Source organism: Motacilla alba, chromosome 5 (genome assembly GCF_015832195.1).
Source record: "Motacilla alba alba isolate MOTALB_02 chromosome 5, Motacilla_alba_V1.0_pri, whole genome shotgun sequence".
Classification (NCBI taxonomy): Eukaryota; Metazoa; Chordata; class Aves; order Passeriformes; family Motacillidae; genus Motacilla; species Motacilla alba.
Window position 1 is genome coordinate 23,168,573 of NC_052020.1, and position 27,140 is coordinate 23,195,712.

General features: G+C 38.3%; 1 protein-coding gene across 41 annotated transcripts in view; it reads right to left on the bottom strand.

Annotated features, from left to right (window-relative positions):
* The window catches only part of MADD (MAP kinase activating death domain), a 68,272-nt gene that overhangs the window by 12,197 nt on the left and 28,935 nt on the right, over positions 1 to 27,140 (bottom strand). For 15 of the 41 annotated variants that reach the window (XM_038137051.1, XM_038137044.1, XM_038137042.1 and 12 more), the window contains 21 exons: positions 26,442 to 26,581; positions 25,120 to 25,221; positions 24,219 to 24,257; positions 23,137 to 23,196; positions 22,578 to 22,680; positions 21,328 to 21,514; positions 21,008 to 21,158; positions 18,584 to 18,790; positions 13,678 to 13,731; positions 10,554 to 10,651; positions 10,132 to 10,215; positions 9,522 to 9,680; positions 7,983 to 8,091; positions 7,374 to 7,436; positions 6,871 to 6,991; positions 5,614 to 5,719; positions 4,453 to 4,563; positions 3,459 to 3,566; positions 3,203 to 3,367; positions 2,032 to 2,104; positions 1,013 to 1,119 (listed from right to left, as the gene is read on the bottom strand). In XM_038137051.1, coding sequence (XP_037992979.1) covers positions 1,013 to 1,119; positions 2,032 to 2,104; positions 3,203 to 3,367; positions 3,459 to 3,566; positions 4,453 to 4,563; positions 5,614 to 5,719; positions 6,871 to 6,991; positions 7,374 to 7,436; positions 7,983 to 8,091; positions 9,522 to 9,680; positions 10,132 to 10,215; positions 10,554 to 10,651; positions 13,678 to 13,731; positions 18,584 to 18,790; positions 21,008 to 21,158; positions 21,328 to 21,514; positions 22,578 to 22,680; positions 23,137 to 23,196; positions 24,219 to 24,257; positions 25,120 to 25,221; positions 26,442 to 26,581 — 2,347 coding nt within the window. The remainder of the gene's footprint in view (positions 1 to 1,012; positions 1,120 to 2,031; positions 2,105 to 3,202; positions 3,368 to 3,458; positions 3,567 to 4,452; positions 4,564 to 5,613; positions 5,720 to 6,870; positions 6,992 to 7,373; positions 7,437 to 7,982; positions 8,092 to 9,521; positions 9,681 to 10,131; positions 10,216 to 10,553; positions 10,652 to 13,677; positions 13,732 to 18,583; positions 18,791 to 21,007; positions 21,159 to 21,327; positions 21,515 to 22,577; positions 22,681 to 23,136; positions 23,197 to 24,218; positions 24,258 to 25,119; positions 25,222 to 26,441; positions 26,582 to 27,140) is intronic. The other 26 variants (XM_038137069.1, XM_038137062.1, XM_038137053.1 and 23 more) reach the window with 11 other exon arrangements.

Genomic DNA, 27,140 nt, shown 5'->3' on the forward strand with positions numbered 1-27,140 from the left:
TCCTTATACTGGCACATATGAACTCAAAGTGCCACATGGTGCTGCTGTGACCTTGAGATAAGTATTAAAGATTCTGAGCATGTGTGTTTGAGATGCACGTGCACGTCCAGTGGGATCTACACTGATGTATCCTCAAAGTAAAACAAAGCTTGTGTGGGGAGAAAAGTCTAGTCAGGAGGAAAGGCAAAAACACTCCACAGAGAACTGACAGAAGCTTTTCTTTCTTTCTCTCTCTCTCTCACACACACATACACACACTCTCCCTTCTCCCCTAAAAATTGATTCTACTGTCTAGCACAGCATGCATTTAATATATGCAAAACAAAAAAACATAAAGCAAAATAAAAAACAAGGATCAAAGGAAGCAACAGAAACAACATCCAGAGAAAGGAAGAAATAACAATTCTATTTGTGTTTCCTCTATGCCCACAATATCTGCTATTTGGAAGGAGAAAGGAATCAGTACTTTATTCTTATTTTTGTGAACTACATCAAGAGTCAGTTTCCTATTTTATTTTCTTAAAAACTTCTACAGATAATTTCTAAAATTTTAAAATACGATAGATTAAATAGAATGCAGAAGGTTGCCTTCTGTACTTGTAATACTCAAACACTGTATCTTTAAGGCTGACTGCTTATGCAATGAGGATTTGTTCACAGTGTGATGCATTATAGCAGCTTAGATTATTATTGATCACTTTTTCTGTCTCTTAATACAAGCTAACATTTGTTTTCTGCTTAGACAATGCAGACCACAAGAAACAAGAAGCTGAAAGATGTATCAACATCTTTCTTTAACAGATAATAGTTTTTCTGAGGATATTTAATTTCAGTGTGTTTTTACATATATATATAGATACATGCTTGTGGGCTTGAGTGTAAATATATCTAAGTTATTTTACCCACATCAAACTATCCCCTGTCCTTACTGATACTCTGGGAAGAGGAAACACCTATACAGGCGTGCTGCAGAAAGCTTCATGCTCAGTCTTCTCATAGATTTCCCTCATACCTGACTGTGCATAAATTTCAGGTTAATTCCTTCCAGTGTGACCTGAAGAAGACCTCCTTCACCGGTTTTCATATCCTGCACAGGGAACTCACCACCCAACTCAGGGCCTGTGGTGTTAATAAAGAAAAAAAGATCCAAAACAAAAACAACAAAAAACCAAAATAAAAATTCAGAGAGAGAGAGAGAGAGAGAGTGCAGAAAGCAGTCAGCCAAGTCACGGTATGTGGAAGGGGAATATTAAATAGTAAAAACATCATTCCTATTGATGTGCATATCAAAAGGACACTATTAAGAATAGTAGAGACCATTTCAGTGAGTCCACTCACTAATGACAGCTTTTTAAGAACCACTAGAATTTTACGAATTGTAATAAATTTCATTCTGGTAACATGAAGTAACATCAATGTCAGTTAATCCTGTACTTATTGTATGTCATATTGGGGTATTGTTTGTTTGCCTTAAATGCCACATTTCATTTCTCCATAGCAAGATGCTGCAATCACATAATACCATAGAGAGCATAGTCTTAAGTACAGATACATAAGCAGCACAAAGGAGACTGTATTTATGAGCTGCATTGCATGGTAATGTTTTAAGCAATTAAAATGTCTAAATATGATTTAAATAATAATTTAATAGAAGTTATTAATAGATAAACAATCTAGACATTTTCATCTACTTTCTTTTTCATTATTCAGTTCAGCCAGAAAGTGCGTTATTAAAATTATTTTTGAAAAATTATCCTTTTTTGCAGGACCACTGAGCCCTGGGGAATGGCTTTTAACACAATGCAAACACTTTTCAAACATATTTTTAATACTACATTATTGCCCAATTCTTAAAATACCTTTCAAATACACTCTTGCTAAAGACAACAATCTGCTACTGGCACATGGATGCACAAAGTTACCCCAAGATTTCCAAGTAAAAGGAGATTATGTTTGAAGGAGTTATTAATAAAAAAAAATTGCTGATTGCAGATTGAACAACAAATGTTCCCAACATTTAAAATCTTGTACCTGGTTTAATGCTTTGCTGCCTTGCTGCTGCTCGCTCCATACTGTCTTTTACACAGTAGTACAGTTCCCGACACTGACAGATATAAGAAGAGTAATACAATGTTATTTCTCCAAATTACTAAGGGAGGGAAAAGAACAGCAAGATTCTACAAAAAGAACAAGCCCCATGTGGAGCCCAATGACCAAAAGCCTATACAAGTTCAAGCACACCTAATCACTAGTTAGTATTTATATTTGTTTTACAAGATGATAGAGAAACTATTTCATAACACTTACCCACAAAAGTTAGTGAACAGTTCATGCATTGGCACATTCTAACTGCATTCTATGCAGTTTCTTACTGTAGAATAAGCATCAAAATAATCCCTCCCTTTCTTTCAGCTTCCAGCAATCAATATTGCTAGCCATGCACATAATACCTATCTTTTTGTTATTCATAACAATTTCCTTATAGGATATTCTTCTCTTCATCTTCCTTCAACTCTGAGATTAAGCCATAATCTCAGAGCTAAATTTAAGAAAATTTTCTATCAATGGCCCAAGATACAGGACACTGAAGGCTGAGCTACTCTGTTCTAGAAAGGAACAAATTTGATGGATGGACAAACTCAAAAGAGTTGAGAAAAGTGACAAGTGATGTTCCTTGGGTGTCAGTACTGGTTCTGATGCTGCTTAACACCTTTGTCAGTGACACAGACAGTGAGACTAATGGAAGGTGTCCCATGGCAGTAGGGGGTTGAAAGTAGGTGGTCTTAAAGGTCCCCTCCAATCCAAGCCATTCTAGAATTCTAAGATCAAAAATCATACAATTAACTCCTAGGGCATAGTTTTATTTAGGTTTTGCCCATGAATCTTCTGTAGTATTTTACTATCTTCACAAGCCTGCAAGCTCACACAATATTTAGTAATACTGATGCCTTCCTTCTTCTAACAAAAAAGCTATATGTCATTTCTTAAATTACTTTCTGGTGGACAACTGTCTTAAAGTAAATGACAGGGCACAATGCCAGCTTCAGGTGTCAGTGCTGCTAAACAGCCATTGCAGTTCAGTAACCAGTGCTGGAAAGAGAGTGCTATTTTTTGATTAAACGTGGAATATGACATGCAAAGGATTTGTTTTTTTCTGTGCAGTTATCCCTGCAGTATTGTGTATATTAAACAAGATACAAACCTTCTTTGTGTAGAACTTGTTCAGTTGTGTCTCCTGACCATTCCTGCGCCAGAGGCAAAGCACTTTTGTTTTGGGACAGTAAGTCATGTTGATGAGTTTCTCATACCACCAACGTTCATACACAGTTCCAATGTTGCTTCTCAGCACAATACAATCATCACATACCTGGGAGCACAAAATATTATGTAAGATTTTTAATGCTGTTTCTCTTTATTTCTTCTGCTACTGGTTGCATTAGTATTACTCTTGTCTCTACCTCCATGAAAAATATGTCTCCTGTTGTGTCTGTCCCAGCATGTACTACAAAAGTCTGCTTCTTGATGTGGCGGCTGCCACTGGGTCTCACAGGGAGCTCCCGTCCATTCTAGAAAAAACCCACATGCAATCATGAATAAACATTGAAAAGAAACCCAAAACATTAGGTGACACAAATGAAAGAAAGAAGAATTTTTAACAGTATTTAATGAGCTCATTGGAGACAATTTTGGACAAAGTTGTAAGCAAGATACTCTAGAAGGTTTAGTTTCAACAAGTGTGACTGGGAGAGTATGACAGCATACAATATTCACATGGTACCATACTCACTATGGGAAAGTGAGGTGTCTGAGTTCTGGTATCATTGCAGTAAACTGGTTTGATTTTTCCCAATTAATTACAAGATAATTTTGTGTCTTTTCTGTGCAGAAAAGTAAGTTCCAAAGGTAGAAATTACCTTTAAAAGAGTCTAACTTGTGTCCACCCTGGTTATGGTTGTGTTAAAAACAGGCTAGATTTACTAACTGAAGATTTAGCCTATATTCTTATTGCTCATTAGAGGGCATCAGGTTTATTCTCTATGAATACTGGAACAGTTTTGTACAGAAACTGATTGCTCTAAGCCTTATAGTGGACTGGAAACTGATAGAAAACTAAAGACTTCTTACAGTCATAGTCATCATAAAGGTTCCTGCCAACAAACATTATTAAGAAAACATTAATGTTGCACAGAACTGTTGTACCTAAGTGTCATGTTTTTACATATTTGTATTGCAGCTCTGACTGATAACTGTGTAACATTAAAACATCATAAACAGGGTCATATAGTCACAGTCTTTATTCTATACTTGTGAAGAGTAGCATTTAAACATTCAATTAATTATTTTTAATATTTTAATTAGTGTTGCAGAGAATATACATAAGACTTTTCAGGCAATTTATTTCCTCCACTGTAGATCCCAGAGGTATATCCTACTCATCACTGTTTTACTTACCAGATTGGCAAGTTTGTCTAGAATATCATTTATTTGTTGGCTGTGCACCAATCCAATATGTGATTTTCCCATTAGACGACGCACCTTTTTCCTAATATCATTCTTGTTCACCTAGAAAGCAGATATACAGACAGTTGCATACTCTATTCACAGGAGGCAACTCCAATCTCCCAAATATATCTTGGTTTCCATTGCTAAGACGCAAAACAACTTATATCCAATTCACTCATGCTAGGGCCTCTTTAATCAGCAGCAGAGGACCACATTGCACATATCCCTCTTTTTCCAGCTACTGTGCAAGTGATGCTGTGCACAACGGATTTCCTGCCTGGCCATGTGCACAAGCTGCAGTTCCATTATCTCCCACTTCCAACTACTGACATCAAAAGCCTCAGCCCTCTATGTTACCACTTCTGAGTCTCATTGGCCAGATCAGCTTCTCCACTTCTTCCTCTGCACAGACTCAAGTTATGAAGCTGTGGAGCCCTCAACACAACACAGTATCTTTCAGAGCTCTCGTTCTTTCACCATGTGTTTCCTGGTCACTAGGCTGTGCCTCTAACAAACACTCCCAGAGAGCCTTCAAACAGCAAAAGGTTCTTCGTGATGATGAGCTGCAGGCAAGCTCAGAAGCAAAATATTTCTGCCTCAGTTGCCATTTCAAAAGGCTACTATGAATGCCAGCCATTGATACTAAAGGCTTCAAAGACAGTACACTCGTGTTTGAGTGCTGATTTCAAGCTGGATCAAACACTGATTTTTAGCACATTTGCATTATGACCTTAATGTTGTGGAGTATATAAAACAAACTCAATCTGCTTCCTTCCTTTGACAAGAATTCTTTGTGCTTGAAAGAAGCATTGTATTTTTCAATATATTTTAAAATTAAAACCTACTAGGCTCTGCTATGCAAAACAAGAATATAAATTGAAGTACCAAAGTGCTGGGTTAGCAGGATTATGCTTCCCTTGATAGCTCAAATAAATTAATCTCTCTAGTAACAGAAAGCCTTCCAACTTTGCAGTTTCTACTAGAAACTGCCCTTATTATCCACAGTTCTGAGTTTCATAAACAGAGATGTATGGTTTCAAAACAGCACAAATGAAATATATATATGGCTTAAATCTGAGTAGCAATCTACTAAAAAGAACAAGAATTCACCTTAATCATAAGCATATAAGCAATCATATTATGCAGCAGTGTAGCCAACAAGCGATCCTCATCATCCTCCAAACGTTTTCGATCGTGTTCTCCCAGGGAAAGATACCTGCAAGAAGAGCTACATCTGAAGCAGACTCACAGGCATTCTTCATCCACTTCACTAAAGCACTGGCAGAGGCCACAGCACTGTTTGCAAAGCATACAGCAAATAAAACCTCTAAAACCACTAAGTCAAATGGGCATTTTCCAGTAAAACGCTGTCATCAGTAATTAAACATCTCCCTTAATTATTAACTAGTTGAAGCAAATAACATCTGTTCAGTGGGAAATTTGTTAGTGGTCTGCTGGGCTTATCATCCATTTCCTGTTCTCTGCAGTGGCAGCTCCATGACAATGACAACTGTCAGAAGAGGAACACATAACTCAGCACAAGAGCTATCCTGCATTAGAGCTTAAGTACAGCTGGAAGGCAGAAGAAAGCTGATGAACGAAGTGCTTTAGGCACCCTCTTTTTCCAGTAAGGTAGGCAGTTTCTGGAATATAGTTTTGAAACTATCACCCTAAACCAGTTCTTATTTTGGCTACCAGAGTTCATGTTCCATGATAGCATGGATGGAGGCAGTAGAGCTGCAGGTGGTAGACAAGAGAACAGAATGATCAGCTGTTAACAGACCTGGGGGGAGGAAGAGGAAGTGAGTCACGACTGACATCTTAGAAGCAGTCAAGCCTTAGGCAACCACACAGCTATTTCTAGAGAATGGTTTCCTCATGGGTTTTTTTGTTTGTTTCAACTATAAGCTGTGAAAACACCTTTAAGTTACTTTGCATTTTGTGAAGGCTCAAAATGCCATTTCTGGAGCTATTTAATTCTTTCACAGTATGTCAACACACTATTATTCCAGAATATAGCCATCCTGCCACAGAAATCTCTTAATCTCTTGGTTTACTAATGATCTAGTCTATTCCATCTGTTCATATTGTTCTTATGCTTACATTACCGACCTATCTGGAAATATCTCACCACAACAGTTAAAAAATACATATGTCATAACAAAAGACAAGTATTTCAGTATCAGAGCTACTGACCAGCAGAGAGAGAAAAAAGGCTCCCTTTAGAACAGTCAGGTATAGTTATAAGGTTTACAAAGTGACAATAGCATTTTAAGCAGAAATTAAAATAATTTTGCCCCTACTATTTTTACTATTTCAGCCGCAGGTGAAACAACGAGGAGGAAAAAGGTCTACTAAAGAATTTACCTGTCAATCATCTCCTGAGGTCCCTGGTCCATCCCCATGCCTTCTCTCTCTAACATCACAGCATCCAAGAAAGCATCTTCCCAGAATTGCATCTGGTCCCACAAAGTTGAACGCTCTTTGCCTATGAAATGTATATAAAAATTGAGCATTTATTCTGTTTATTCCAGTCAGATACTTTATGATTAATTCCTGTTCATTCCCACTCCTTGAAAATACCATAAGCCAACACACAATGAAACTATATTAAAAAAATTAATTACTTGTAAACCACAAGCAATATCATAACTGAAGAAAAGTGTAAAAGAAAAGACAAGACAAATCTCTCATTCTAAGTAATGGCACAATATTTTTAATCCCTTACAGTTAAGTACCTCTCATCTCTATTCTTTAAGGAGTACAGCTTGTTCCATAAACTGTTAACACTGCCCAAAAGAGACAGAAATATCTCACACAGACACAGATCACAGCAAACACACAGAGAAGTGGAAAGATAAGATTATTACTCAGAGAGAAGGTTTCCATTGCAGCATCCTCTAACTGGTCCCAGACAGATCCTTTATCCCTACCTGCACCATTCCAAGCAGGTAGGAATGATAAATGGGAAGGATGAAAAACACAGGAAGAGAGAGCTTTTGATTAACAGCAAGTCCAGACAAAATGCAAAATATCCAATGTACTCCTAATTCAAGGGATATACTTGAAGCCCTTTAGTATTCTGAGTTTTACCCCTCTGTTCAGTGACTTAAGCTGAATGATCTTTTTTCAAGATCAAGGATATATTTTACCTTTCCACACATAGCTAACTTCCTTCTCCCCTTCTTCACACTGTTTAAAGAATTGATATTCAAGATGAGCAAGAGACTTGGACAGACTTAATTTTATGCTAACTACACCACTCACACCAATCTCCTCTTACACTTACTCAATCTCCCCAGCAAAACTTTGGCTTTATTCTGAATGGTCTATGTGCCTTCTTATTCTACCAGCATGAACAACAGTTAGAGGTTAAAAACAGTGTCAGGGGAAGTGAAAATTCCTGTCTGTCCTAGACATGATTTCATCTGAACTTCAACCTGAAAGATTCCCTCCCCACAAAAAAAAAAGTAGCTTACCCAAAAGTCCTTCATACAGATAGACACGCTGGTTCCCATCCTCTGGACCTCTCCCTGGAGTACTCCCTTTGCTATCCTTCACACTCTGCTTTAGGTTGTGAGACTTGGCCTGAAAATAATACAAGAGGTATTGGCAATTTAACTCTGCACCCTGCAGGGCTCACTCTTGCGCTGTTGGGTTTAACAGACACAAGTTTGCAAGCTATGCTTCAAAAAAGCTTCTCCTGCAAACATTCACAAAACAATTGTTTTGTTCAAAGATCAGCGTAATACACTTAAACATCCAGAGTCAGCCAAAGAAAAATCAAAGCGAGACAAACACAGAAATCAAAACACAGAGGAGGCACAGTGCTTCCCTGAAGGAAAACTGAGGCAAAACAAAAATGCAAGCCCCAGACTGAAGGGAAGAACCTCTTTTGTCATCCCCCATATTTTACACTTATGCATTCATAAAGGTGTGCTATTAAGAAAATAATTACATCTCATCTGGCCTGAAGAGTGATAGTTGGGACGACCAGCCAGCAGGAACTGTGACAACAAAGCTGGCCCATTTATTTCTCTACACCAGGTAAATTATGGTGCAATATTTGAATTCACTGCACATCATATACACCCACCATCTTTCTTCTAAATGTCTTGCAAGGTTTGTTAGAATTATATTTAGTTTCTATTTAGTTTAGTAGAAAAACACAGAAAAGTAAATGTTAAGAAAAGGTCTGACTCTTCAGTAACTGAGAGGATACCCACTAGCAACTAAGGAAGCAGATGTGGTTAAATCATTTTCATGCTTTTTGTAGAAATCTGCCATGAAACACAATGGTTTTGTTTAATTTTTAACATTAGAAGTAGAAGCCCTGTAAAGGCTTCTACTTATCAGGATTACAAAATAATGAACACAGTGAAACCAATCTTTAGGCACTGCAAGTTTTCTTATTTCACTGAGAGCTTGATTTAGCCAAATCAAACGTATCATTATTTTCTTGGTAAATGTATATTAGAGGTTATACACAATAATCAAGGACTTCACAAAACGAAGCACTCACAAATTATTTGGGTTTTACTGCATACAGATCTTCCAACTAGGCAAATATATTTGAAAATTATGCCTACACTTCAAATAGGACTAAAGTAGTACTTTAAAGAAACAGAACAGCTGCTAAAACTAAAATGGATCACTCCTTTACTCTATCAAGCAGCTTCTCCTAAGAAACAGGGAATTTTCCTTTTAGTTAAGGACAAACAAAGCCCACCAAATGTCCATTAGGTTGAGAGAAATACTGAATTAATATTAAACATTACTAGAGTCTCTAAAGTGGTGCAAGATTGAATCTACTACTTTGAAAAAAACATTTATTGCATAGGAAATGAAGAAAGATATGTGGATCCAGACAAAACTACATCTTTGACATTATAATATTGTAAGTCATTGCTGATTAACCCTTAGAACTGAATCAGAGATCCTACTGCATCCATGCACACACACTGAAATATTACTGTATGAGATCTATTAAAAAAAAAAGAAATCTGCAATGCCCTTACAAAGATAGAGCTAGTAGCAGAGTTTGTCTCAATTTCACTGTCTGACACAGTGCCTCTGGATCCTGCTAAATTGCCACCATTTTCCACACTTGGGCCATCACCAGCATTGCTACTCAAGTCACTGTCTGCTCCCAATGTCTCTCCAGAACTGTTACTAACCTGTGAAGAAAAATAAAGCAATTACCTTCAAGAGATAATACACCAGATAATTTACTCTTATTTTTAATGCATCAAACAATCTGCCTTTTTTGCTCTCAGGTTACCTTTTAAAATTTCTATTTTTTATAGATAGTTTATACAAAACTAAGACATTTTTATAGAATTGTTACAATCCACCAGTTCCATAAATACACCAATATGCAGGAATTCATAGCAGCAACAAGCACCATATATGAAGGCTGTAATGTGCTCATAAAGTAAGCACTATATATGTTCTGGCACACACACATGCTTGCTACCCACTCTGGGGCTCTGGAGAGAGAGCTCACAGAGTACATGAAGCATGTGGGACACTATGCTGCCACACCACACAAAATGTAGGCACAAAATGCCCTTCCCCACTTTAACAAGCGGTCAATCACATCCAGATTTCACTCTGGGCATATCCTACCACAGTGCTGACTTCAGAATCCTGGCTTGTACTTCGGACCATAACTGTTGGTCCTCCACTGGGAAGAGAGTCAAAATCACTCTTCTGCAGTCAAAACATATAAAGGACAAGAGTCACATTAGTTTTTACCATAAGGAGAGAACATCGCTTCCCATTCTTCTGGGCTCTTGAATCCCAAGCCTTAAATTTCCTTAGTTTATTTAGCCAATCAAATAGAAACTACTGTCTGAGTATCAAAAAGACCATGATGTCCTGTAATTGAGTTTAACAAAGATCAAAGTCCTAGAGAAAGGGGCAAAGAAATTTTACCAAATGAGCCCCTCAAGAATACTCAAACCCTAGAAGTCTTCCCATAATTAAGCAGTGAGTAGAAAAATCCTGTCTCTTACCAGATAAATAAAGCAAGCATAGGAGCCACTGACCTGAGAACCTGAGGCCAAACTGAGGCCACTGTCTGCACTGATTTGGGATTTCTTCTCATCTGTTTCTCCCAAATCAAACTGTTTCACACCTTCTGGTCCTGAACAAAGGAAAGAGTAAATAATTACTGTACCAAGAAAAAACAGCACAGGAGAAAGCATATGACAGACTGGAAGTAGGAACAGTACCAAGAAAACAGATTCGCTTTCTCATTTCTTTGATTTTTAATGCATTTTTTATTATTCCTTGGTACTGAAAACAACAAGGCCAGCAGAACACATCTGCTAGTCTTCAAACTCTAGTTTGAATTTCAAATATTTCGAAGTCCAGGAGTGACTATAATTAAACAGTACCTTTTTTAGCCATTCAAGAGAGATAAGAGGACAGACAACAGTCAAGTAGCTTCCAGTTACAATAATACATGCAGAGCAGTTGACATTCAACTCTAGGAAGCCACTTCCTTTAATTCTTGGTAACAAAAAAAGAATACCTCTTTACTTAAAAGTCAGAATCCTTTTTTGAACAGCTAAATTGCTCAGAGTCCTGCTCTGAGTTTTTTTGGTTGCCCACTGCAACTATCTAGGCAAAAATCAGGCAACGCATGACAAGAAAATAAACAGTGACAATTGGTGTCACCCAGTAAGATTTTCAAAGATTAAACTTGTATGATGCTGTACTTCACAACATTCCCCAATTACATTGACAAATGGCTCTCCAGAGTTGGCAATCACATAGGTAGGAGAGAGAGAGGAAATCAGCAAGCTTTTAAGTCATGCATTCATTAACCCAACGATCCAAAAAACAAAAAAGGGAAAGAAAGGATAAAGAACTTTATGTTCAATTTCCCATGCACTTCTAGAATTGTATCATCTATTGTCCTCAGATGGGATGGCAGAAGGAAAAGAGAATGATGGAGAGGTAGAGCCTGAAAAGAAATTTGGATAAGCACTGAATGAAGTAAATAACAATGCAAGGAAAGAGTGTGTTATAGGCTGTACACAGAATGTTAATACTCTCAGAAAGGGGAAGAGACTGAATGCAATACTGCTGCCATAGCCATATCTGCCAACTATTCAGTAACAGGAAGCCATGATCAGCTGCTGGAATATTTGTATTATATACCCACGTCTACAGCCAGTACCTCTAAACAAACAGTGCTACCACCTATGTAACCACTGATCACAACAACCTGGGAATTATGAACGTGTTTGTATTATATGTAATATCAGAGAGTTTAAGATAGTGAAAAGGAAAGAAAAAGGGACGGGAGGAGAGAGAGAGAGAGAGAGAAGGATAATATACAAAGATTTGTGGGAGTGAGTTTGAGATGATATGTAAACTCATGAACAGCAAAGCCATAAACAGGCTGTGCAGACCATACTAGCTTACTACTCAACCACCAATTCTTCCTGTGAAGTGTTTACAGAAAGCATTCTTCATTTGCTATAGTATTCTGCCTCTAGACCCAAATGCCTTAGTTACTGCAAATCAACTCCTCAAAGACTCTAAGAAAGAGAAAGCATAAACAGAATTTATGAAGAAAAATAACTAAAATATATTTTCTAAAAATTTGGAATATTATTTTCCACTGAAATACACATAGCTCACTTCTAGAAGTCTATATCCACTCATTCAAGTGGTCATCATTTCTAGTTCTGATACAGCCAAAAGTTTTATATCTCATTACTACAGCAATAACATGAAATTTCAGCTGTGTGTTTTAAGCAATTTAGGAGTTTCCTGTCCCAACACACAATTCAGATATGTTTCTGGCAGTTTGACTTTTAAAGGAATTGAAATTGACTGAAGTAGTTCAGATATTTGAGGCCTCTAACTGAGTTTAAGGAGCACAATAGCCAAAACTACATTGTTGTCACTGTCAATTTACAAGCACTTAAAAACCACCCTTTCCCTTTATGGAGCCATATGTCTAATACACATGGAACACTAAAACTTCCATTTATCCCTCCCAACGCACGCACCTACCTGAAAGGCTCAGTTTGGGAGAGCAGGTGTGTGCACGTGCTGTGTGTCTGTCTCACACACTCCTAGCTCAGCAGGTGGCAATTCACCACTGCAGTGCAGTAAGCTGTACTGCAGAACTGCCCCGGTCACCCCATTCTCTCTGAACTAACTCCACATCCTAATTTGTACTTAACAGAAGTACTTAACTGAGGTGCCTAAAACTAATTGAAGCAAATCCAGGCCTAGTCAGAATGTTAGGAATCTTCACTCATTCATCTCAGCTATTAATCCTTCCCAATTTTCAGTCTATAAAATAAGCAGCATCAGCTCTGCATAGTACAAACTAATCTTACGGTCAGGAAACACCTACCACAACATGATTGTTATAAACTGGCTATTGCCCTTAAGTCATATGTCCCTATTTACAACAGTGACAACCAAAAGAGCAAAACCTGGTATTGTACCTGCAGAGTATTCATATTCAATATTTTATTCATTATCATATTTCAACAGATGTTCAGATTTGTGTAGATTTAGGCTATTATTTAGACTCTGCAACAGCCTCAAACTATTTCACTCCTTCTTTACCAAGGGATATGAAAAACAAAATCAGGTTGATTCCTTATTATGAGGCTATTTTCTAGAAGTCATCATTAAATACAATTATTCACATACACCTTCTCTCTCCCCCTCAGAAGTATTTCTTGTTGCAGCTGACTGTTCATGGTTGATGCCAGTTAACAAAATTCACCATCCCACAGCTTGAACAAACAGGAATTCTTCATTCCAGTAATATTTAACCAATCAATATGTCAACAACTTGTTTAACAAGTTTTAACTTTTAAGGAAGGAGATGGAGTATCTTAAAATTCTTCCATATTTATCTGATTGGTGAGGATACAGAACATCTACTTCCTCTTCTTTAAAGGCAACAACTGGGGGAGGAAAAAAGAAAGAAAAAAAAAGAAGAGACATTTGAATGTAATTTCCTCGGGGCAAACAGATCTGTTTGGTCCTTTAATGGAGACTTTCTTGATAGATTTTGTTCTTGTGAACACAAAACCTGTGTGCCAGAGATGCAAGCTCACTCTGCACCTGGGGAGTTGGCAGTTATGGGGAGGCTGGAGGAGTCAGTTTCTACATTTTTTTAAATTTCCTTACTCGTTTTTTCCAAAGCTTTTTGCTTTTTCACTTCCTGGTGCTTGTTCCACAATTCTACCCAAGATGCATTGAAAGCAGGAGAGAAAGAGAAAGAGTCAGCAGCTGGTCAGACAGGTGAAAATGGGGAAAAAAATTCAAACAAAAGCCCCACCCCTTCACCTCAAAAAAAAAAAAAAAAAAAAAAAAGGAAAAAAAAGGAAGAATTTTACGACAACTACTGAGTGAAGAGTTAATTAACACCAGTTTAAAAGAAATCAGCATTAGGTATTGAGCACTGTATCATCTCTTAGTAACAGTATTCAAACATTAGAGATGACTTCATACAGTGGCAGTGGTGGTGCATCCCCCCCTCCCCTCCTTGGGCCACACTTTGACAGCAGTTAATCAACTAAGGAAAAACAGCTCTTACGAACAAATAATTAATCACCTTTACTAAGAAAGGGATTTAAGACTGTCAGATATTTACTCCTCTAAAATGTAGGCATCACAGAAGCTCTTATTAACAGAAACATTTTAATGTCTCTAGTTTATATCACTGAAAGGAAAAAGACACAAAAACCAACAGCAGCAATTCCAAAAATATTGAAGCGTAGATTAACACAACATTTAATCAATATTATGTCTTACATATTATCACAAAGTTAACAAGTTGTTTTTGACCTGACAACATTCTCAATAAATGCCTGGCTCTGCCTATGAACCTGTCCTATATGCAAAGAGCTGAACTTCTCTGCATCCACTTGCTCCTATCAGGGTATAGAGAATGGAAAACAGTGAAGAACTAAAATGAGCAAGATATCAGACATGCTTCACTCCAACTTCCAAAATGCAAAGTCACAGCACTCTAATCAAGTCAACGAATTCTGTAAGAGAATGTACAACGCACAGACCAGCAAAACAGTCTGAAGTTTGCTTAAAACTGAATTTGAAACTCAGCCCTGGGACAAAACAGTGATGAGGCACTTGCACTTTTCTATCACTCACATTGTTCAACTCTCTGAAATGCAGTCATCTTTTCTGCTCAGAAACATCAGATCATTCCAGGTGCTGGCCCTTTGGCCAAAGGAAACATTACAAGCTGACATGCTGAGCTCACTCTAAGAGTTAGGCACTGTCCTCTCTCACTAGCACCATTAAAGCTGGGGATGCTGCAGAGGAAGATCCTCTTAGAAAAGTGGCAAATGGAAGGAAAAAGAAATAAAATGTTTTTACTCCTCTTTAAGAAAACTTTCTGAGCAACTGAAAGGTCACTTAAGTGTGTTAGAAACCCATTCCACCCTGCAAATAGCAGAAATAAGGGCAAGACATGCTCTAAATAAGTTCTATTGACCAAAATGTCCACTGAAAAAAAAACTAAAAGGATAGGTTACAACTGTGGAGGAAGGCTCCAAAGTATTATGAAAAACAAGGTAGAAAAAGCTAGAAAGACTGCTTCTAGCCTACCAGTTTCTAGATCTGCTTCATGATTGATGGATGTTCCTTCAACTTTCATAAATAGACAGATGGATAAGATAAAATTGCGGAGGGATCCAAACAGCATCCTACAGGCTTATCAGCTGAGCATACACTGACAGAGATAACAATCTCTAAGATGGACTGTATTTGTTTGTTAAAGGCCTTTGAAAACATCTGGCCTCTTCCGTGCTCAGTCTATATGGCTTTCCTTTAAAAATCACCAGTCTGAAAGCTACAACACCTGTCACTTTTAGCTGACTTGTCTGTTAATTTAGTGTAGAGTATATCCTAGCACATTAAAAACAGACTAGGTTTTACTCTCAATTACTTAGTCGGAGAAGAAAAACAAAACTTCAAATAAACTCACAGGGCATAAAATACTACACCTACAGCTTTGTTACATGACCCTGAACTTCAGGGGTAGAACAGCAGGTCCAAAAAGGAACTGATGGGATGAATTAGGTAGCACAATCTTTTCTGTTGAAAAAAAAAAAAAAAAAAAAACAAAACACAAAAAAAACCCAGCCAAAATAAAGTGATCTGACCGGACTGAACAATTATTTAAAAATTAGTAATGGAAACTTCAGTAAGCACTGACATTTTCATTAACAGTTAAGGAAAGTATGCAATAAATCAAACTCATCACAAACATAAAGAGGTAAATTAATTAACTATCAACTTAAAAGCCACCAGTGTCCTAACAAAAAGACCTGCACTACAGGTGATGACCTATACTACAGGTGATAAACCTTGGAAGACAAGAACCCCAGAAGTAAGCAACTGTGAGTATCAGAAGCATCATCTTCTGACTGAAGATGAATTTTCTAGTTAGGAATTTTCTAGGTAGGAACTTTCTAGGTAGGAATTTTCAAGCACAGTCAAGATCAAAGCTCAGATGGTAAAAATCCATCCCACTTCACCTCAGAAATAGGAAACCCTGTGAACTTTATGGCCATTGTTCCTGTAGCACCAGAAAACTGCCCAGATTCAGCTACCACCGATTCAGTTCTAGATTTGAGATGCAGTTTAATCACCACGTAACATACACTTTACATATACAAACAGAAATGTACATTGTTTTGCTCCACCCTTCTGAAGACTTCCCATTCTAGTATTTCCTCCTGTATCTAAGTTAAAAAAGTAGCAGCCCAATTTGCATTTCATCTATACAATACCAAGAGATTAATTCAAAGTTTTATTTATCTGCAACCTGAGGCTGTAAGTACCTTCAAACTCACAGAATCACAGAAAACTGCTGAAGTTCAAAGGGACCTGAGAACATCACCTAATCCAACCTCCTGCTTAAAGCAGGATTGACTAAAGCTGCCTGCCGCAGGACCCTGTCCATTCAGGTATTCACTTTCTCCAGAGATGGAGAATCTACCACCTTTCCAAGCAACCTAGTTATTCTAGTGTTGGATCATCTTCACATAAAAACATTTTTTTCCCCATGTTTAAATGGAACTACTTACAAATATGCTGGTATTTCAGCAAGATGTAAATGTTTACCAAATTCTCTTCCCCAAATAAATTCGTTTGAATGAGAACACCTGCATTTCACAGCTAAGCCATGACTAATGCCAGTCCTGTATACCCGAAGCTGTCTTGCTCTGAAGTTTCTATGACAGAATGTAAAGGAAGTATAATAGACAAGCAGTTTTAAATTATCTCTCTGCAACACAAGAGAAACACCCTTTACTTCTAGATCACACGAGTCAGATGAACGTGGAGACTACACTGTTTTCACAGCAATTTCCTAAAAAGTGACTTGCATACCAGTTCATGTTTTGTGGTGAAAAGACAAAAGCAGTTAAAAAAAAAGGCTTCAAGAAAAACATTCAAGTCTTTTGAACTTTCTTCAGTCTAGGTAAAACCATATTCTTCTTGTAATTTAGCTCCATAAAAGACAAGTGGAAATCATCACAGCATCAGAACCATCAACGAGAATGTACCTTTGTCTGTCCTCTAAGACTGTGAATTGTTTAAGATTTATATTCTGGCAACAACAGCTAACATGGCATATTGCATAGCACTTCTTTTGAAAAGCACTTCTTATGATGCTTCACAGGAATATCTGATGGCTATGATTTCCATTTCTATGAGGCTTTAATTTCATCAAAGGGAAAGAAGCAGTCTTGGCAATCTCATCAAAAGATCTCTCTTCATTCTTTAAAAGAACACTGTCCTGGAGCCCGGTTTATTCTTAGTTGTGCCAGAAGCATACTTTCCTTTTCCTCTTCTACAGAAAAGTAATGAATTACCCAGAGCAAACCAAACAACTAATTGAAATGCTGGACATCTGAATCTGCAACTCTTTCAGCTTCCTGACAGCTTTTCAAAAAGAGTGCAAGACTAGTTTCTGAGCAACTGCCTCCATAGATGACCTCTTTAGACAGAAAGCCAGTCAAGTCAGAGGGGTTCAATATCAGTTCAGGACTCAACAGCACCCAGCCTACAGTTATTGTGTGTGTATAAGAATGCATGTCTGTACTCCTGTCACTTGGCTGATCAACACACACACTCCCTTGTCTTACACCACAAACTACATACAAATCCTCACAGCATCATACTTTCAGAAGATTAATTTTTCACACAGTGATTCCACAAAAATGTTATTTTAAACAGACTGCAAGAAGCAACATCTATAATTTAACATGACCTATTTTTGCAGTTGAGAAAAAATTTCTCATATGCTGATGGTACTTCTTGTGTTTACAACCCACAGCCCAGAGGATCCAACCAAAGTAAATTTTTTCTTTCTCCTCCACTAAAAAAAGTCTGTAAAGCCCTTTTTAAATAAAACAGTTCTGAAAGGCCTATTTCAAACTTCTTCCCATGACATAGGGAAAAAGCTAGGCCATCTAAGAGCAAGACAGGAAGATCTCCAGTGACCAGCCCAGCAGATGCTGTTCACAAGAATACACATTCTATTTGCTATTGCATAGAAGGAAAATCCATCAGCCCTACTCACTGCAACTGTAACACTATAACTAATATCTTTTTGGAAATTTTGTTGTTAACAAACAGCAGATTTTGGATCCCACTTACATCAGGATACAATCTACATAATTCACAGGTAGCCAGCAATGACAGAAAACCTTTGTTTCATGTTTCCCTTCCACAGCTGCCCTTTCTGAAGTCCTGCTGTCCCTGTTCCTCTTTTGCCATTTCCCGTTGCTTGAAAACAGCAATCACAGAACAAAAAATAAGGCTGTTTAAGGTGTAATGAAATACAGAAACAATTAAGATTAGACAGCTTCTGGGAGAAAACTGCGGTGGATAGTTTATCCAAGAGTAGGGTGAAAACACATATGATTGTTCCTTGTGATCCAAGGTGTAAATGAAGCATGCTACAGTAGCAATGTAGTGTGTTAAAATGGAGAGAATGCAAATAGAACCTAATGCCAAACCAGAAGTCCCCCCTGCACTTCACATGCATCTCAATACACACCAATGGAAGCAATAAAATTTTCTTCCTTTAGACTTCTTGTGTCAAACTCCCTTGGCCCTTTGCCTGCAGGGCTTGGTGGCTTTGGCATTAGCTGAGGTACCGGCAGCTGCATCGCAGGTTTTGGCTCCACTCTTGGGGATGATGCAGGATCCTTGCCAACTGGAGTGACAGATCCATCCGTAGGACTTCGTTTTCTCTTTTCTGGTTCTTTAAATTAAAAGAACAGTGTTGAGAGAAAATAAATAAATAAATAGAAAGAAATCAAAGGAAAAAGAAGATGAGAGCAGGAGAAGAAAGATAAGACAGATGGTCTCACCTAAATCATTAAGCCTGGCACTGAATTAGCTCAGTGACACATTTGTTCCCATAGGCCAACATGGCTTGCTGATAGTCTGAAACACTGGTGGAAACAGTAGAGGAGAAAGCCAGAGTACTGCTTTAGGGATACTCAAGTATCTCATTTCTGTATACCTGAAACCTAGGAATGTTCTCTTACACAGTAACTGTAGCATCTCCTCTGCCGAATTGTGAAAAATTAAACAACTGTGCATAAACTACCAAGAATACAATTTGTAGAAGATAAGTAAGTTCCACTCACAGTGCAAAAATGACAAATGCATGTGTTTCATGGGTAACACTAAATGAAACTTCAGTTAGGGGAAAAAAAAAACCAAAAATACCAATCAGCTCTTCCATCAATCTCTGAGACTTCCTATAACCATATGTCCCTAAAGGCAGTTTGGATTATTTCTCTGTATCAAACCCCACAGTTTGAACTACAGCAAAACCTTCAGAAAAGTATAATTAAAACCAGGTTTTCCATAAAGAGCCTCCACCACAAACTATTTCAATACCTGATGAATGTAATAGTCAAAACCTTATTTCCTATTATCTAAATCTGTCATACCACTAGATCTTGTGATACTTTTGTTCAGTGGATTTAAGACTCAGCTATCAGTAAACCTTTCTATCTAGATAGTAATTGAAAAGAATCAACACCTAACACTCAACAGAGTGAACACTTCCTTCCTTCAGAGCAAAAGTGCTTCCCCAGCTCCTTGCAGATCTTCCAGAAACCTCCTCAACTTTGCAAGATGTGAATACCAGAAGTAGGAGCACTTCCTCAGTTGTGGGTCTTGTTAGTGATACATTAAAGATACACAGCGCCCCCCTTCCCAGTTTTTACAGACACAGTAAATAGTGGGAAGTTCACATACAGCAGCAGGAGACTGCTTCCTAGGATATATCTCCCAATCCTACTATTATTGCCAACTATTCTTGCTCCTAAAAACAAATCCTTAGTTTGACCACATTATAATAACTTAATCACAACCATGCTTTATTAAGACTTAGCTTACTCTAGACAAATAAGCTATATCCAGCATGTCCTGTAGGATTACTACTCTATATGATAAATAATATCGACATAAGGACTAATCTCTATAAAACATTTCTAGAAATAAATACTAATTTCAACTAATTGAAAACGAGTAAAACATACTAAACAGCTAAAATTTGACCACAAATTAAGATGGTATGCAATAATGAGAAGAGTCTTTAAAAGTTTGCATGAAATTTTGTCTGTCATGACCACAATTAGTTTACTGGCAAAACTCTATTTACCATCAAATTATGCTATTTGGTCTTCACTCTAAAACTACTGAGTTTTACATCAGCCACTCCAATTTTTCTTAGAAATCAGTGTCAGACTAAAAGCTTGTAATTACCAAGATCAGCCCATTCTCCAAATTCAGGACTGTTCCACTAGCACAGCCTTCTTTACCTTCCTCAGCATTCCAACAATGACTGGAAAGGAACACGAGGTGTATCTAAGCCAACTCATTAAAAAATCCCTGATACAAGACCCAGAACACCAACTATAAAGTGTTTAGTAGATGCTACTCCTCTGCTACAATGAAATAAGTAACTTTTCATCATTTGAGATTACATAAAAGTCACATACTAAGCAGAGATCTATCTTTTTGTCATCTTTTGCTTTCTTCCTTAGCATGTATTTCCTTATTTAGCATTAAGAACCAGATTCTTAAGAAACAAGTATGTCCCTCCCTCCTGAGGTTGCCTGAAACAACTTTCCAAGACTGTGGCTGGGACAGGTTTAGCTGAAGGTTCCCATTCCCAGACTTTTCACTTCAGCTGTAGAAGTGCCAGGTTTTGTATCTCACTGCAGAGTTTCCATTTTCCATTAAATATCAGTATGGCCATTACTTTGCTTTGGTCCAGTAGCCTGTGTTCAAGAAACACAAAACAGGCTTCAAGCTTTATAAGGCTTCACTAACAATGGTACAATTCTCACCATTTTGGAAGTGTTGGAAAAGCCCTGAAATATCAAAAGGCACAAAACCAGCTACCTTCCCAATCTTGTTTGGTTCATGAACACTGTATCCTCACGAACACTTTTCTTACCTTTATTATAGTAGTGAGTATGTGCTATCTCTAGTAGGCCAAAAACACTGGCCATGCCTCCCAGGCCAGCATTTGCATATGACTGCTCCAGACTCAACACAGTGCACTTCAGCAGGTCCAGCATGCCCTTATAAACCTTGCGGCTGATCTCCTGCAATGAAAGCCCCATTAGTGCTGCTGTTTCACACGTGAGAAAGTAAGCGAAGGACATAAATTCTCAAACTGCTGTAACACCAGCTTTTCACAAATGACAAAAACTTCCTGTGAATTGAGCCTCAGCAGACACCCAGTGTGAGGACCCTGCTGAGTTCAGCACTGACCACGTCCTGTATGACATCCTGTCGGGCATCCTCCTCGGACTGGATCGTGCGATTCAGCTTGCTCAGCACAAAGACACGGAGCTGCTCGCTCTCCAGCAGACGTCGGACTCTCTTCATGTTCAGCCAGCCAACGCCTTGCCCATCAAGAACATTGTGGACCACCTCCTTCAGGAACTGCTGGTTCTCACTGATACATTTAAGAGAAAGCAGGCAAAAGTTAGTTAACCTCTGCTTACTTTGCCTTGCATGGGAAGAGAGCCATGGCCAGGGCACACACAGAAGTACCTTCCCCATCAACAGTGGCTGACATGTAGCTCTGTCTGCTGCTAACGTAACTGCACACAGCTCAAGCTCTATTTCATAGGTGTAGTATCAAATACTTTATTTTGTCCTTTATTTCCTATAAAAAAGACATAATCAGGCTTTTCTCTAGCTCCTCTAGGTACCACTTTACCCTTCACTTTCACAGCACCCCTCAGAATCCATAGGAATCTTTATGCTTCAACCATCTTCCACAGCCCCCACATCTGAGCTGTAGGCTTTCTTTAAAAGAGCACGTGCAGCACTACTAACGCATTACTGTAGCAGCCTTGGCACAGTTTTGTGCGGCACATGTTTGCTCAGCTTGTTTTGCCACAGAGGGAAAGGTAAGAAGAAGGAAACTCCTGTGCAACCTACTGCATTCCCCAGCCTGAACTGCAGTTATTGTTCTTACTTGTCCCCCAAAGCCAGTAGATCAAAATAAATTCACTCTACCCATGACTGCTACATAAGAAAGGGAGAAGAAAGCACAGGCACAGGTCAGGTAATGTTTACTTGCACCATTCTGAGTCCCTTCCCAAGGCTGAGAAAAGCACTTCATATGAATATATGGACTCAAACTCCTTTGTTGGACTTGGTTGATCCCCCTGCATGGTGCATTAAAACTCCAATGGGCTAGATCACCTTGTTCAGAACACTCAATTACAAAGAATAACTACCGAGTTAAAGTAGAAACCTGGAACATCTTGGACCTCAGACAGGAGGAGGATACATTTTGGAGCACAGAAAAATAAGCACATGCACTATTAACTGTAAGACATCTGTACCAAATCTTAGACAATAACATGTCCAGGTGTAGGGCAACAGAAAATTACTATTTAATTTTTAGCAGCTAGACTTCTGAGAAAACATTGGACAGGTCCAATGTGGCCAACATTGAGGCCACTCTAACTACACTGTATACTTGAAAAGCAGGAAAAAAATATTACCTGGAATTGCTAGATCGTCCCTGAGGTGATGGAGATTCTCTTTTCACTGTTGGGCTGTGCTTTATGACTGAAGACTTCTGATCAACAAGGGCCCGTCTGTTTCCTAAAGAGGAGAGGAAACAGAATGAGAGGAAAGGGCGGGAAGAAAACAAACTGATCCCAGGACAGTAACAAGCAACACTAAAGTTGGCTAACACACCTATTCGAATTACAGGTAACAGACTTCAAACAAAATGGAAACTCCAAAAAAGCAGCAGCGTATATCATATTCTAGCATCACACATCGGCAGAAAACAGTAATGGGAGTAATGCAGAGAGAAAAAGAGATGGTAATGAGAGCAGAAGGTGAGAGGCAGGAAAAGTTTGGCTGCTCTGCATGCAGTTCCACAACAAGAACCATCTTCAAATTAGTCACTATATGTAAAAGCATAATGCATTGAGGGTGACTAGTATAGATCATGTGGTACTGGTTACCCAGCGAGAAAGGTAGCCCGAAGTCAGGCACAGGGAATGCTGGAAATTGTTACATCATGCACAGCTCATGCTGTAGGGAACCCACCTTCATTGCTTACTGGGCCAGCTTCAGTAATAATCTCCATTATAGTATTTAACCCAAATACTGGGACACAAAATATACAATTAGTAGTGTACTGAAATATCTACACTCCCCACTGTCAGCATCAAAAGAATCCAACTACCAGCTTCTTCCCAGCCCTCCCTCAAAATAAAACCCAAATGACACTAGAGCAGGAAGGATGTTTGAAAGCCCAAGACCACAAGGGCCAGAATAACTTATCTTAAGAGATAGTGCTTGACTTGAAATTTGGCATCGTGGAACCAGTGTATTGCATCTTCAAGGACATTATTGCACATATTGTATTTGAAAGGCAGTACAAAAACCATCTGCATCACCAAGGAAAAATATCAATGGATGCACATGAAATCAAAATTAAAAAGGAAGATGGAAAGTGGTAAAACAGCAGCAATGAAATGGAGTCCCAGCATCAATTCCCATTACAGTTAGAAACACACACTTGGCAAGAACAAGTTAATGCAGCAACTTTGTATCTCTACAACAGAGACAAAAACATCTAAAAACCACTGAAGTGCCCAGTGGGAATCCCAATGGGCCAGCATGCACATGTAAATGAACACACACACACACTCTCTCACACACACTTGCACATGCATAAAACAGACTGAGCTACTCCATGGAAATCCCATCCTCATATCTGCACAGTAACATTTAAGGCCCTACAGGATTAAAACAGTCAAGAAAAGAACACCAAAGTGCAGAAGATGAGGCACAAAGCATGAATGAGGAATGGCAAACCCCATCACTGTTTTCTTCCAATGCATGGAATCAGTCATTAAGTTTACCCATGGAAACAACCCTGACACAAAGCATGTTTCTTATCCAGTACAACTGGACATAAAAACATAACCAACTGGTAAAAGGTTGTCAAAAACAGCTGTGCAGAGTCTCTGCTAGTGTTTTCACCCTACCAGTCCTGTTACTCCTCATTTTACACACAGGGAATGATTACTTGTCTCAAAAACAAAGTCCAAAGCAGAAACACAAAATCCACCTTTTGGTCTTTGTTTCTACAAGGTCAAAGGTCAGCAAAACATCATACCAACCTTCATCCACATCCCTTCCCAATTCCAGATTAAAGTAATCTTTACCGATAAAAGTGATGAGGAGGAAAAAAATAAATGAAAAAAAATCAACACATTAAAACAAAAGCAGTAAGTTCTAATCAGATAGAATAACTCAAAAGGCAAAATAAAACCTCTCCTCAGTGTAGCATCTGAAAAGGTCTCAACACTATGACACCAGCGCAAGCTCGGTCACCCCTGTGATATTACATTTGGTACAAGGATGACCAGGCTGTCTAACACCCACGGTGTGAGGGGCATTTCTCCAGTGCCCATTCAGACATGTTATCTAATGACACTGCAGACAAACAGGAGATGTTCTAATGAAAAGATTGAAAAGATTGTGCACATATGCTAGGGATTGATCTTCACTCTCATAGAACTGAAAGCACGGTTGTAATCTGATTTTCTATTTAGTGATCTGAAAAGATGATAAACATTTATGAAACTCACATAATCTGCAGTCTCTGTGGGAGGTTGGCATTACCCCCATTTACAAATGCAGCAACATCACTCTTCTAAATTACCTAAGGCTAAGCATGAAGATAGTGGCAGTACAGAATAGGCAGGACCTACCTCTTCATTCCCATTCTTTATACTAACTACTTAAAAAATAAAACTGAACAAAATACACGATGAATGTTGGTTCTGTTTTCTATCTCTTAACTCAGCCTAGACCGGACGGACAGTCTACCATCCCAACAGTTGTTGGGAAAAAGACTGACTGAGAAATATATAACAATTTACTGTCTTGCTCCTTAACACCGGAGCTACCCAAACAACCAAAAGGCATCACTCCCAGGAATCCTGTTAGGGGTAGGACCTCAGACTGCCAAGTGACAAGAACTGAAAAACTGTAGAAGACAAAGGGAAAAAATATTACCTTTCAAGCTGGGAAAGGGAGTATTCTTATCTCTCCCAACTTTGGTAGGTAGGGCTAAGTTGGACAGACTGAAACTTGTGCTGTGGTTTCTGTACAGGCTGCCTATGACAGAAGACAAAAACAATTAATGTCTACTGCTCACTGCACACATCCAAAGATCCTGTAATTCGCCATCTTATTTCAGATCCTTAATGGTTAAGTTCTTCTTTATTACCCAAAAGTCTCACAACCATAACATGACCTCATTTACATTCCAACCACATCTGCAATCAGATTATTCTAAACAGTACAAAAACATCAGTCTTAGCATTCATATTACAATAACTGATGTTGGATCTTCGAGGCTGAAATGTAACAGCAAAATCCTCCTGTCTTCCTGCACTTAGATCACATCACCTTAGATCTACCTTCTAGTTCGATCCTGTTTTTGAGATCAAATGAATACTGGGCCACATGAGAAAACAGGATGACAGAAGATCTGCAAAACATGTAACTCTGAAGTGAGGACTGTGCACTGTGTCTTGTGAAACACTGTAAATCTGCCATGGAACCATGCTTTGAAATAGAAGCTTTTCATTTATTAGGAAAAAACATACATTCTTCTTGGTACAGGCAGGTCTTAAGGACACAATTATGCATCATCATCAGCTTAAACCTGTAGAGAGCCTGAAAGCATCACATTTAGATAAAGGAGCTGATTAACACTTCATGTTATTAAAGTGTCAACATATTATTTCCATTTTCTTTGTTTCTTTGGTTTTTTGTAGCCTTATTTTAGTAACAGTCGTCTTACCAGAAGCATTTAATATATTTTCCCAGTGCTACAAACTTCTTTCACTGCTTTTTATTGTAGTGCAAGACCCAAGTGGCCATGCCTTCTGTCACTCATTAAGAGATTCTAGATTCATGTTCCACATCTGTGATTTTTTTATTAAAATATAATTGAAAGTAGGCAGTCAAGGAATTGAATTTTGCACCTAAGCACAAAACATGGCAGTATGAAAGGTATATTACTGTAAGATTTTTTACCAATTTCATAAAATTACACAATGCTTTGTTTAAATGAAACTGAAGAAATTTCTGATTTGTGCCCCGAAGTGCCATACAACTTAAGGGGCTAACCACAAAACCAAAGTCCTTCTTACTGAAGAATACATAAAGCAGTAGTTGTTAGCAGCTGTCAGTAAGCCACCATGGCTACTGGAGAGCTGGTAACAATTTGACAATCAACTCATTCTTTTGACTAGCCATCTCTCTATTCCATCTCTCTGTACACTCTGATATAATAAATAAAACTAGCTCAATTAATGCATCATACATACTTGCAAAAGACATGATGCCCCCAAAACCTTCGCTGCTGTTGTTGGAGACAGTAGAGTTTGGGGAGCTGGCCCTGGAATCTGAATCTGCATCAGAATCACTGGCCAGTTTTAAACTGTTTGGCCGAAGTAACTTCTGAGACCTTTAAAGAAATTAAGTACAACTGTTATTAGCATTCCCCCTTCCAACCCCAAATCAATACACCGTATGGTTGTGGGAGACTGATGTTGGTCTCACTCCCAACAGTTTTCACCACACTACCTGCATCTTCTGAAAAAGAAAAAAAAGCACCCAAACAAACAAGGAAAAGAAAAAAAAAAAGGAGAGAACTGAAATATCTTTACATTCAGGCTTTTATAGCCTTTCAGGGCATGCTAAAAATATGTCTACGAAAGGGCATTGGCAGATTTGCAGGTGAAAGGGTTCTGGTTTGAAAGGAGTAAGAAACAAGAAAACCCTTTGCCACCAATCACTGCAGTATCTTTCCCCCAAAAGACAAAGATTTACTGAAACAGTTTCCAGAAATCAGTATACGATATACTAGAATGTACTAGAAAGAACGGTTAATTCTTATAGCTTCTATTGTTTACATAAAAGTAAAGAACTGAGGGACTAAGCAAATGCTTTTATTCAAACCAGAAGGGTTGACAGCACTTCAATATTAAATGAAAGCGATCAACAATACATCTCAGTTGCCAAAG